The sequence below is a fragment of the Capsicum annuum genome, chromosome 12, assembly GCF_002878395.1.
Source record: "Capsicum annuum cultivar UCD-10X-F1 chromosome 12, UCD10Xv1.1, whole genome shotgun sequence".
NCBI lineage: Eukaryota > Viridiplantae > Streptophyta > Magnoliopsida > Solanales > Solanaceae > Capsicum > Capsicum annuum.
Window position 1 is genome coordinate 216,971,422 of NC_061122.1, and position 13,323 is coordinate 216,984,744.

Genomic DNA, 13,323 nt, shown 5'->3' on the forward strand with positions numbered 1-13,323 from the left:
ACTGTCCTCCCCCTTAATGCACCTCACCTGATCGAGGTCACGACCCTTCCTCTCCCTAGCCTTAGCGAGTCTAAACAACTTTTTCTTCCCTCCTTTCCCCTGTAACCCTGCATACAAGCTCTCAAAAGCGGTCGTCTTAGCTGCCGTGACTGCTGACTTAGCCTCCTTCCTAGCTAGCTTGTACTCTTTCCTGTTTACCCGCTTCTCTTCTTCGTCCTTACTCTTTCCTGTACTACTAATGGTGCAAAATCTGTTTCTCCCAAAACTGCAACAATAACAACAACATATACTGTGTATTCCCACAGAGTGGGGTCTGGGGATGTTAAAGTGTACGCAATCCATACCACCACCTCAGAAGAAGTAGAGAGCCTGTTTCTAATAGACCCCCAGCTCAGGACAGAAAATAGTATACGAAGACATAATAAAATATAAAACAAGATGAAATAAGTAATAAAACACCCATAAGGAAAAACAAAAACAAGACACCCACAGAGTAGTATGATACGCTATCTAACCAAAAACACCCGACTCCACGTACAAGAAACTCCAAGATACGCGCATAGCACTATGACTACTAGCATGGCTGCATGGATACAACAAAGCATCCCTATCTTACTAGCTAAGACTCACTCCAACGAACTAGTCCTCTACCCTAATCCGTGTCCTCCACAGCTTCCTATCTAGGGTCATATCCTCCGTAAGCTATAACTTCTCCATGTCAGGTCTAATCACCTCCCTCCAATGCTTCTTCGACCTACCTCTACCCCGCATGAAACCATCCATAGTCAACTTCTCACACTTCCGAAGTGGGGCATCCGTGCCCCTCCTCATCACATGCCCAAACCATCTCAATCTCTCTTTCCGCATCTTTGTCTCCACCAAAGTCACTCCCACCTTCTCCCAAATAGTCTCATTTCTAACCCTCTTTCCCCTAGTAAGTCCATACATTCAACGCAACATCTTCATTTCCGTCACCTTCAACTTTTGAATGTGGGAGTTCTTGACTGACCAACATGGCCGGTCAGACTGCTACTCTATAGAAGTGCCTCCAAATATGACCTAGAGAAGGTTGTTAAATCTGGTTATTGGAAACTAAAATCAACATTAGAGAAGGTTGTTAAATCTGGTTATTGGAAACTAAAATCAACAGTAAAAGATATAAAGCCTCAATCTGATGACAATACGTAACGTAACTAGCATCCACGAATCAGCACAATCTCCAAACTGGCCTTTCCATGACTATCTTATGGTCTGCATTTGGAAGTAATATGTTGGCAAGCTTGAGAGCGTGCTACTAATCAATGCTGATCTCCCCCTCTGAAAACTTTTTCACCAACCTACTAACTTTTTCTCAAATCTCTGAAGCATGAAGTGCATACTGCATGTAGGCAGAAATGTTTTCTATCTAGTTACTTGGTCGATGTGCTTTGAGAGCTCTAGGATAGGGTAATGATATCTATAGATCTGTGTGCTTTGAGACATCTAGGGTAGGATAATAATACCTAACCCTATGCATATCCTGTTAACTGGGATAAGAATGCTCTTTCTAATCCAAAAGAGTCGCAAGCATCTGAGAACTGTAGTTGGAACAGAACGGCAGTATCATTATATAGATCGATCAACTTGTCATTTTAACGAGTGTAAATGGGTGACCAAATTGAATGAATGATCATCATATTCGACCACTATTATTGGAGATAACTTCTTGCAGGGAAGATATCATTGGCTTCACTTGAATTTTTTTGGGGTAGTTCCACGTTTCCTCATTAGCTTTCTGTAAAATGAGGCTTCTGTATTTCCAAGTATTTGGCACAAAAACGCCAATGCTTCAATCTCAAGCAAGATATAGTTGGTTATTTGGCACAAAAGGTCATATAATATTGATTAATGGAATTATAGTTCCTTATATTGCCATGGCCTACTTGGAAGGTGAAGGAATTTAATGAAAACAAATTTAGTTATCATGATGCTTCATGGAAACATGTTTATCACCACATTGCCGGAGGTAGTGGTATGGGCTGCGTACATTTCACCCTCCCCAGACCCCACTATATGGGAATACACTGGGTTTGTTGTTGTTTTTGTAGCTTTTGAAGTAAAAAGCGGTGATGGGTAAAATTTTGTTGTTCTATGGAATACAGAGAAGAAGAAGAAAAGATACGTTTGATGATAAAAAATATTCTGCTTGTTTATTCATTCACATCTTAGAAAATAAATAGACAAAAGACTCCTATTCTATTTCAACTAGGGTACTAATAAACTCCTATTCTATCTAAGCTAACTAACTGAATTTCAGAAATAAAAAGAAACGATAATAACAAATAACTCAATACTTCAACACTCCTCCTTGAGATGTTTGCTGGTAACTCTAAGTTGTTCACGAAGAGTTTCAAAGATGAATTTAGGAAGAGCTTTGGTAAATATATGAGTGAGTTGATCTTCCGAACTACAATGGACGAGCTTGATTTCCTTATTTTTCTCAGCTTCTCTAATGACATGATACTTGACAAGGATGTGCTTTGTTTTACTATGCTGCACTGGATTTTCTGCTGAGGTGTTATCACACATGATCTTAGTTGCAACTTGCGATTCCATTCCAAGATCCTTCGGAATTTTCCTCAACCAAATAGCTTGATTTGTTGCTGTAGATGTTGCTACATACTTTGCCGCTGCAGTGGATTGCACCACTATTTCTTGCTTCTTTGAATTCCAAGAAAACACACCAAAACCCAAGGAAAAAGCGGAGCCAGTAGTGCTCTTCATATCGTCAATATGTCCGGCCCAATCGCTATTAACAAAGCCAAGCAAAGCACCTTCTCCAACTAGTCTAAACCATATTCCAAGTTGTACCAGACCTTTTAAGTACTTAAGCACCCTTTTCGCAGCAACAAATGAATGTCGCTGGGACTTTGCATAAATCTTGAAAGCAAACTAGTGGCATACATTAAATTAGGCCTTGAAGCCGTTAAGTACAAGAGACTTCCAATCAAACTTCTATATAATGAAGCATCACACTTCTCTGCTCCGTCTTCTTTTGAGAATTTTGTATTTGGTGCAGGAACAGGTTTACAATTTTGCATTCTGAACTTTTTCAGAAAGCATACTTGTGTTGATTGAAAAAAATTCCAGATTTGATTGGCATATTTCCAGCCCCAAAAATACTTCATTTCTCCCAAATTTGACATTTCAAACAGTTTCTCCATTTTCACTTTAAACTTCTGCAACTCTTCCTCATCACTGCCTTTAACAAGCAAATCGTCAACGTATAAAGAAACAATTAATGAACCATCATTAGGGAGTGTCTTCACATAAACTGTAGCATCATTGTCACTTTTTTGGAAACCTTGGTTGTACAACTGAGCATCGATTCTACTATATCAAGCCCTTGGAGACTGCTTCAACCCATATAAAGATTTTTGAAGCTTATACACCTTACCTTCATTTCCTTGAACCACAAAACCTTTTGGATGTGCTACATAAATTTTCTCTTCTAGATAGCCATTCAAGAAGGCAGATTTGGCATCTAAATGCCAGATTTTCCACTTCATCTCTGCTGCCAATGCAAGCAAAATTCTGATGGTGTCCATCCTTGCAACAGGTGCAAAAGTATCTGAGTAATTAATTCCAGGCTGTTGAGAATAGCCTTTAACGCCCAGTCTTGCTTTGTGCTTGTTGATAGATCCATTCGCATTCAGTTTCGGGTTTGTCAATAAGTTTCCACGTCTCGTTCTTCTCAATCATGGCAATTTCCTCATCGCTTGCTTTCATTCTTCAACCTTGCAGGCAGCTTGAAAGTTTGAAGGTTCAAAGACAACAAGATAACATCTTTCATAAATTTCAGCCAATGGTCTGGTGCCTCTAACAGCAAAAATGTTCATCATATTCTACTTCCAAGTCTTCACTTGAATATTGAAAAGTAGGTTCAACAACCATCTTTCTGACTTGAGAGATATTCCAATCCCAATAAACATCTTCATCCACCTTCTCATCTCGACTTACCAAAACTTTTCCAGATTCAATATTGTAGATTCTATAGCCCTTTGAGATAGAGCTATAGCCAACCAAAATTCCTTTTTTAGCTTTTTCATCAAGTTTACTCCGTTTGACAGCTGGTACAAGAGTATAACAAAAAGAACCAAACACCTTTAGATGCCCAATTGATGGTTTTATGCCATTCCAAGCTTGGTGTCATCCCATCCACAACCCTTATTGACAATCTATTTTGCAAATAAATTGATGTGTTTACCGCCTCCACCCAAAAAGACTTCGGCAACTTTTTCTCAAAAACCATGCACCTAGCCATCTCAAGAACAAACCGATTTTTTCTTTCAGAAACTCCATTTTGCTGGGGTGAGTAAGTGACTGTAAGTTGATGCTCAATTCCCATATCATCACAAAACAAATGAAATTCACTTGAAGTATACTCCTTCCCATTGTTTGTTCGGAGAGTTTTCAACAAGCATCCACTTTGAGTTTCACTAAAAGTTTTAAACTTCTTAAATAAAACAAACACCTCAAGCTTTTGCTTAAGAAAATATACCCAGGTTATTCGAGTAAAATCGTCTATAAAAGGAATAAAATACTTGTTGTCATTGATTGATGGAATTTTCATCGGTCCACAAATGTCAGAATGAACAAGTCGTAACTTCTCACGTGCTCTCCATGTTGCTGACTTTGGAAAAGGCAATTTGTGTTGCTTCCCTAGTTGACAACTTTCACACACCTGTGAACATAACTCAATTTCGAGCAAGTCCTTCACTAAATCATGCTTTTGAGCATGTTGAATTGATTTCAAGTTATACTGGCCAAGTCTTTTGTGCCATAATTTTGAATCCTGCTCACATCGACTACTTTGACAAACTTGTTCAGAATTTGAGTTTGAATTCAAAGGAAAACTTCTTTTTATCATTTCAACCATAATAACTTCTTTGCCGCTAAATTCAGAAACAACACATTTTTTGTCTTTGAACAGTAACATATAATCTTGTTCTAGCATTTGACCAACACTCAACAGATTTTGGTCAAGATTAGGTACCAACAATCTCCAACTTGGTTTTATCGGCCAACTTGACACTACCTTTGGCAGATTCCAACTTCGTAAATTATTCTCGTTTGCGGGTCATGTGTTGAGTGCAACCACTATCCAGAAACCATGTGTTTTCATCGCTTAATCTCGTCGCTACCATCGCCGTAAACACACACACCTGTTCTTCAACTTCCGAAACGTTGGCTTTTTGAGTTTGTTGGTTGTTCTTCTTCGGAGAGGTGGTTTCTTCCCCTTAAACCAACAATCATCCTCTTTATGATTGGTTTTTCTACCGTACTTGCATGGAGGAAAGTTTTCTTTCTTCTTGACTCCATTGCGAGAATCACCTTGATTTTTCTACTAGAATTAGTAGAAGTTTCTGGGATTTTACCTTCCTTTTGCATCTGCATCTTTCCTTTGAACTTGGCTTGAAGAGCAGTTTCAGTAGCTTCTTCTAGCCTCAAGGATCTTCTTTGCTCTTGAGCTTGAAGAGGATGTACAAGTTTTAAAGGTGACATTTTTGTGAGATCCTTCGAATCTTCGAGTGAGGAGATCTTTGCTTCAAATCTTTCCGGCAAACTCACAAGAACCTTTTCCACGATTCTTGAATCTGTAAGCTCTTCTCCCATAAGTCTGATTTGGTTTACAACCTTCATCAACTTGTTGGAGAATTCTTCAATAGTTTCTGAATCCTTCATTCTGAGAATTTCAAACTCTCTTCTTAGATGTATCACTTTTATTTGCCTGATCTTGTCACTTCCTTGAAATTCTTCTTTCAACTTGTCCCAAGCCTCCTTTGCAGTCTCACTCGCCATAACTCTTGCGAAAATTACTTCCGAAAGTGTTGATTGTATGCAAGAGAGAACTGTAAAGTTTTTTGAAACCTCATCTCTCTGATTCTTAATTTGCGCCATAGTTGGGGATTATTTGGCAAAGGATTTGCTTCTCCTCCAACCTCTACCACTTCCCACAAAGCATATGCTCGCAAATAGGTTCTCATCTTGACAGCCCAAATTAGATAATTCTCACTAGAAAAAATTGGGGGTGAAGGAATTGAGAAATTGCTGCTGGAACCCTTAACAATATTGGCTTTTATGCAGGGTTTTTTTGGGGGTCTTCTCTAACTCACAAGCCCTTAGAATCAACTAGCTCTTGATACCAATTGTTGTTCGACAGAATACAGAGAAGAAGAAGAAAAGATACGTTTGATGATAAAAAATATTTTGCTTGTTTATTCATTCACATCTTAGAAATAAATAGACAAAAGACTCCTATTCTATTTCAACTAGGGTACTAATAAGCTCCTATTTTATCCCAGCTAACTAACTGAATTTCAGAAATAAAAATACTAAACTAAAAAGAAACGATAACAGGAAATAACTCAGCACTTCAACAAATTTTGTCTCTGTATAATTTCCTGCCTCATTTATCCTGAAAAATTATTCTGAATGCATGAATCTATATTGTTCAACTTTGTGCGACTATCTTATTGATTACTGTATGTGGCAGGGTTCCTTCAGGACCTGGTCATTCCAGTAACGAACTTTCAGAATGAAGACAAGGGTTTTATGTGTTTGGCTGGTGATGTTTTTGATGTGCCAATCAGGAAAGATATTATTCATCGGGTTGTGAGATGGCAGCTTGCAAAACGGCAGCAGGTGTGTTTGCAGTTCTTTTGAATCCCAAATTTTAAGTTGTAGACAGCGTACATATTGGCAAGCTACTCCTTTTTATTGTGTTTCCCGTGCTTATTCCATCTTTTTTGTCGATTGATTCTCTGGGAAATGAAGAAATTTAAGGAGAAAAATGAATCAGCATGAACATTTTGAGGCATACGAAAACCAACAAAACTCATATACCTTTGGGGTCCAATGATCTTTTCCTAATGTTGCAGACAAACAAAGTTGCCTTGATAAAGGAAAATGTTGCAGAAAAATGATCTACTGTGGATCATTTCAATCAATCAGGGCATCCTATTCTCCTACATGCTTTCTACATTTATGCCTGTTCCCTTAATAAAGAAACACGTTGCAGACAAAAGATGATCTACTGTAGATCATTTAAATCAGTCGGAGCCACCTATTCTCCTACCTGCTTTATACATTTATGCTTGTTCTCTTGATGCTACCACTCTTTGTAAATTATAGTTACATGACAAGGCAGTAAAGGATTCAATAACAATTGTAGACTTACTCTTGGTGAATTTTGCAGGGAACTCATTCGACTAAAACTATTAGTGAAGTTAGTGGTACTGGTAGAAAACCGTGGAATCAGAAGGGGACAGGACGAGCAAGGCACGGAACACTGCGTGGTCCTCAGGTCACACACACTCCCTTTTCTTGCTCAAACTGTTTTGAATAAATTACGATTCATGATTATTTGATATCGGATCAGTAAAATTATAATGGGTTTTGTGATCAATGCAGTTTCGAGGTGGTGCCACTATGCACGGTCCAAAACCACGAAGTCACGCAATCAAACTGAACAAGAAGGTTCGGCGGCTAGGATTGAAGATTGCACTGTCAGCTCGTGCAGCTGAAGGGAAGGCAAGTACATCCCCTGTTTCAAACACTTTCTTTTTCTGTTGGGGTTTTGAAAACAAACAGCAACATGAGATCAGGCTATCAAAAAATAAAAACAAAGGCCAAAACTTGCTGTCTCATTTTCTTCCTTTCTCTTGGAAATGCTTTTTCTTTTGGCTATTCTAAAATACATTAAATAAATAAACGTTTACTCGGTTTTAATCAATTAATTTTCACCAAATTGAAATCGGCCAAAGTATGTTGAGAATTGAAAGCACTTTGGAACAACGAAATATAATTTTATGTGGCCTTTCGTGAGTTGAGAGAGAGTTGGTCATTTTTAATCATTAACCTTGATAAGTTTCCATAATTAGCCGGCTTTGGCTTATACGAGCGACATTTTTCCTTTTCGTATTGACACTGCAGTTATTCGTGTAACTCCTGCTTTCCTTCACAAGCAAATGATTAAAGCTTTTCTTCTTTTGCATTACTTCACTGATTTAGTTATCTCAATTGTACTGCATGCAGCTTATGGTTTTTGAGGATTTGGAGCTTACTTCGCACAAGACAAAAAACATAGTGAACTATTTCAACCAATTGGAGAATACCAAGAAGCTTCTGCTGGTGGATGGTGGCCCAATCAGTGAAAAGCTAAAGTTGGCTACTCAGAATGTACATTATGTCAACGTGTTGCCTTCAATTGTAAGTTTCCAATTATATTAACATCAGTGCTAAAATGTGCATATAAGCATGTGTTTCCACGATGATGTTTGAGTTTTTCTCTATGAGGATCCAGTTCATGGGAGTTTTTTTAAGATGACTCCCATAACATTCTTGATTTTGTTTTGCATGATTTGCTGTTGTCACAACATTTCTAAAGTATGCAGCTTTTTGTGCCTGTGATACGATTAGTTATAACAAGGGGAAAGCTATAGAATACTTGGCCTGTCCAGTGCTAGAGTTTTTTTTTTGAGCTTTGTACTGAACGTTTACTATGTAATAAAATCATTTATTACCAAAAAAGGGGAGGGGAAGGCTATAGAAGTTATTCGAGTTCATCATTAAAGCATCACTTACATGTTCATTACTTGAGATCGTTGCATGCTTATTTTTACTGTAACTCCTCCCCTGACTCAACAACTTCCCCAGCACAAGTGAAAGAATTTAAGTAAATGACTGCAAAAAGCTGATCTTTTATTTATCCTCTTTGTTCCATGCCAGGGTCTAAACGTCTACAGTATTTTGCTACATGATACATTAGTCATGTCCCGTGATGCAGTGAATAAGATAGTCGAGAGAATGCACACTCCAATCCATCGTTAGGGAACATCTGAGGTTGAAAGCGAGCAAATCTTGTTAGTTTTTGTCAGCAAAGATAAACATAGAAAATATTCCTTGTATTGTTTTTTGTTGAAGTTTTAAAATCAAAGGTCTGGTTGTTATTCTCGCCGCCTGTTATTTTCCTTGAAAGTACAATCTGCATTTGCGTTGCATCATGCAAGTAATCGAGGTGTACTATTTGAGATTCTGTCACATAACATATTTCCTGGTTTAGGAGAACATCACACTGCCTTCAAATGCACTTGTTGGTAATCTTTTCTTCATTACTAATTATTCTTGTATAGCTGTTCTTCTGGATATATGAGTTGTATATGAGCTTGAGTCCTAATCCTTGAGCAATTAGTGTGGCAAAACCATTGAATTACTCCAATACTGGTTTTCTGTTCATTCTTTCTCCTCAGCATTGGTGGTTACTGTCTTTGATTCTTATGTAGAATTTGTTTATACAAAAAAGGGGTCGAATATACCTCTCTACTTTCATTATTCTTTAATTTATTCTTTAATGTAAAAAATACATAAAGTAGCATACTTCAAACAAGGAAGTTTTCATTGGGTACCAATAGCCAGAAGGTCAATAAGATTCATATTCTGATATTTATCTACCCATACCATGAAGGAAGCATTACACTATTCTTTACCCCAACAAAATTGGAAAAAATCAACTTTTTTTTAAGTTGGCCTTGAACAAATGAATATTCTTGTATCATCCTAAAATTCTAATTTGCCTTTAGGAATAAGATGCTGAAAGGTGTGTTAGCTCTTCGATAGAATCTCAGTCTTTTTTTTAATCCCAATCGTCCGCCATCTAGAGAAGGATCCTAGAGATAGATCCAAAATTAAAAATGTCTTTGATCAGTATTATATAACAGCAACAATATACTCTCTATAATTCTATAAGTGGAGTAGGAAAAAAAAAAAGTGTGTGTATCTAGCCTTATCCTATTATTTCCTATAGATTGTCTACTCAAATAAAGCATATGAAATTGAATATTCTTATATCAACCCACAATTTTAATTTGCCTCAAGAAAGAAGATGTTGAAGGGTGTGTTAGCTCGTCAACCTACAATTTTAATTTGCCTCTAGAAAGATGTTGAAAGGTGTGTTAGCTCTTCAATAGAATCAAGTCTTTTTTTTAATCCCAATCTTTTGTCAACTCAAGAAAGATCCAAGAGATAGATCCAAAATCGAAAAAGCTTTCGATCGGTATATCATTACAACATCAATAACACATTCAGTGTAATTTTATAAGTGAAATCTGAGGAAGGTGTATATGCAGCCTTACTTCTACCTTCTACTATTTCAGACAGATCATTAACTCAAATAAAACATATATTCTATAAGTAAAATCTGAAGGTAGCGTATATGCAGTCTTACCTCTATCTTCTACGATTTTCGATAAATCATCTACTCAAGTAAAACATATAAAAAAACATGCAAAGCAAATACTTGTCCAACTTAAACAACATTGGAAAAATTTATGGTTGCACGTAATTTCGTGAGGTATTAATCATCTAGGGACCATTTCAATTTATTCAAATCCATAGCAAACAAAAGTCACAAAGGTTCTGCCTCCTTTTTCTGTGGCAAATGTGAAGATGTCTTCTCTCCAATAAAGTCCTCCATACCCCACACCAGACACCCAATAACCAAAAATTATCTTTGTCATAATAAGTAAATAAATGAATAATTAAGACTTAAAGAGGGGAAAAAGATGTAAGAATGTCATGATCTCTTAGATGCTTTCCCTTTTTACTACTTGATTTGAGTGTTTGTGTCCTCTTCTTATATGTTCCACCGCTCAAAAATAAATATTTTGGTTTCACTTATTATTATTTAGAAAATGAAGAGAGTTTTATTACTTCCTCCGTTTCATAATAAATGAATTGTTGAATTTTGGCACACATATTAAGAAAAACATTAAAGACATAAATTTAACACAACTTTTCATTTTACGCAAAAAAAAAAAAAGTTGACCTTATAATACTTTTTCAAAAGTTAATTGATTGTCAAATCATAAGGGCAAATTTGAAAAAAAATTCAATGATTCACTTATTTTGAAACACCAATAAATACCCTAACAATTCACTTATTCCGAAACGGAGGGAGTATTATTTTTTCATACCATCCTTAGGGCTAATTTAGTATTAGGGATAAGGAAAAACTAATTTTGGAATTACTTTGAGGATAAACTTATTCCATGTTTAATTGTGATAAAATTGCAAAATTAATTATTTCGGGATTATGGTATTATTTATATCCCACATTGAGGGTGGGATAACATTGAGACCGATAACATTCCTGGGATAACTAATTCTGGAATAACTTTTTTTCCCAACCAAGTCAGCCTTGAATAACTGCTTAAAATAATAATGGTCAAATTTAGAGATCAAAAGTATCATTAAGAAAGTTAATTTAGTAAAATACTCATCTAATTAAAGATTCTTTTAAATAGGGGTGGAGCTAGCATATACTCAGGGGTTCATCTGAATCCCCTTTGGCACAAAATTCTACTACTTATACATGGTTAAATTATTTTTTATGTATACATAGTAGATGCCAAATTCTTTTTGATTAGTTCATGTGTATACTTTTGAACCCCCTAAATAAAATTTTTGACTCTACTAATATTTTTAAAAAAATGTATCAAGCTAATAAGAATCAAGTAATATAAAATTGAGGGAATACAAGGTTCTGTTTTTTTCTTCCCATTCTTTTCTTTGAGAAAACACACACACACACAAAAAAAAAAGAGAAGAATAAAATAGGCACGCAGAGTACTAAAAGCCATGTCTAAATTTTAGACAACAATTAAAAGGATGTTGGACCATTCAACACTTCAACAATTACCAACGTAGACCACCAAAGAATACGGTGCAATGGATATAATTGTTCCTTCCTTAATCTAATCAGAACTTTTGGGTTTAACTCCTGGGTATGAAAAAATCATTGATAGAGAGCACTTTATCCTCCCGAATGGGGCCGTATTCGGTACGAATCTAAATTAATCAGACTTCAACGCGGATACCAGACATCGGATGAAAAACCAAAAAATACAACTTAGATGATATTTTGCAAATCGTACCGGATCATCATAATTATTTGTATAATCGAGACTCAATCATATACATATGTAAAATATATAAGATTTTCAATTCTAGCAGGAAAGGGAGGGAAACGGAAATTAAACACATCAAGGGTTATATTGCATAGAAAAAGTACCATTTGCCAATCAATTTCAACTCATTTTGGCTTTTGCTTTTTTAAATCGTGTGTTGTACTGCCTGAAAGCCACTATATTATCAGACGTAACTCGATTTATTTTTTAATTTGCGCATGAGGTTGCAAGGTACGAAGCATATCCCAAACTGACGTAAAATTTGTATAATTTTCAAACAATATTGATCCTATTATATATGTATATACAAATTCATATAGTATACGGAAAAGATTCAAAAATACCCCTGAACTATTTGAAATAAATTAAAAATACCTCTCGTTAAAATTTTGGCTCAAAAATACCCCTCGTTAGATTTTTGGCTCAAAAATATCCTTTTATTAAATATTTGGCTCAAATATATCCCTCCCTCTAACAGAATTCTAAAAAGGATAAAAAATACCCCTGAACTATCTGAAATGGATCAAAATACCTCTCGTTAGTTTTTTGTCTCAAAAATACCCCTCTGTTAAATATTTGGCTCAAAAATACCCCCTTCTCCCTTAACGAAATTCCACCAAGCATGCCACCTAGATAAAAAAAAAATAAATGTAGCTATGCCACATTACCATCCACATGTAAAATGTTATATTTTTTTAATTATATGACATTCCTTTCTTCTTTGTTTTTATTTTTAGTTTTAGTTTTAGTTTTTTCAAAACAGTTTTATTGATCTGAAAAAAATATGATCAGTAAAATTAAATTTAAAAAAAAATATTTAAATAAAATAAATCAATTTTTACTGAATTTAGTTTAACGTTTTTGAAATTTCTCGACATTGGGAAAGTACTAAATAAATTTTGTTAAAGGAGTATAAAGTATTCAATTCTTTTCATTATATGATAAACTTTTCACTTAGATTATTAAAGAAAATTATATCCATGTTTTTCTAATGATTAAATTATATTAAATGTTATTTACTTTTTTGAAAGTAGAATTTTCAAAAATTCTAAGAATACTTGATGATTAAACATAAAATTAGAAAAACTATCAACATTTATTGAGTTCAGAAAAAATAAATCAACATTACTGAATATAATCTTTTTATTTAACTCTTTCATCAAGAAGAAAGGAATGTCATATAATTAAAAAATACTAACATTTTACATGTGGATGACAATGTGGTATAGTCATGTGATTTTTTTTTTATGGAAAAGGCTCAAAAATATTTCGACTTTGATGATCCTAATAGGATTAGGTCGATCTTGTTTTTTAGGGA

At 35.4% G+C, this 13,323-nt stretch overlaps 1 protein-coding gene across 1 annotated transcript in view; it reads left to right on the forward strand.

Moving 5' to 3' along the window:
• Window positions 1-9,217, forward strand: part of LOC107851055 (50S ribosomal protein L4) — a 17,008-nt gene extending 7,791 nt beyond the window's left edge. Inside the window, exons 4-8 of the mRNA XM_016695949.2 lie at window positions 6,536-6,684; window positions 7,238-7,345; window positions 7,453-7,572; window positions 8,077-8,250; window positions 8,770-9,217. Coding sequence (XP_016551435.2) covers window positions 6,536-6,684; window positions 7,238-7,345; window positions 7,453-7,572; window positions 8,077-8,250; window positions 8,770-8,871 — 653 coding nt within the window. The 3' untranslated portion in view covers window positions 8,872-9,217. The remainder of the gene's footprint in view (window positions 1-6,535; window positions 6,685-7,237; window positions 7,346-7,452; window positions 7,573-8,076; window positions 8,251-8,769) is intronic.
• Window positions 9,218-13,323: the final 4,106 nt, after the last annotated feature.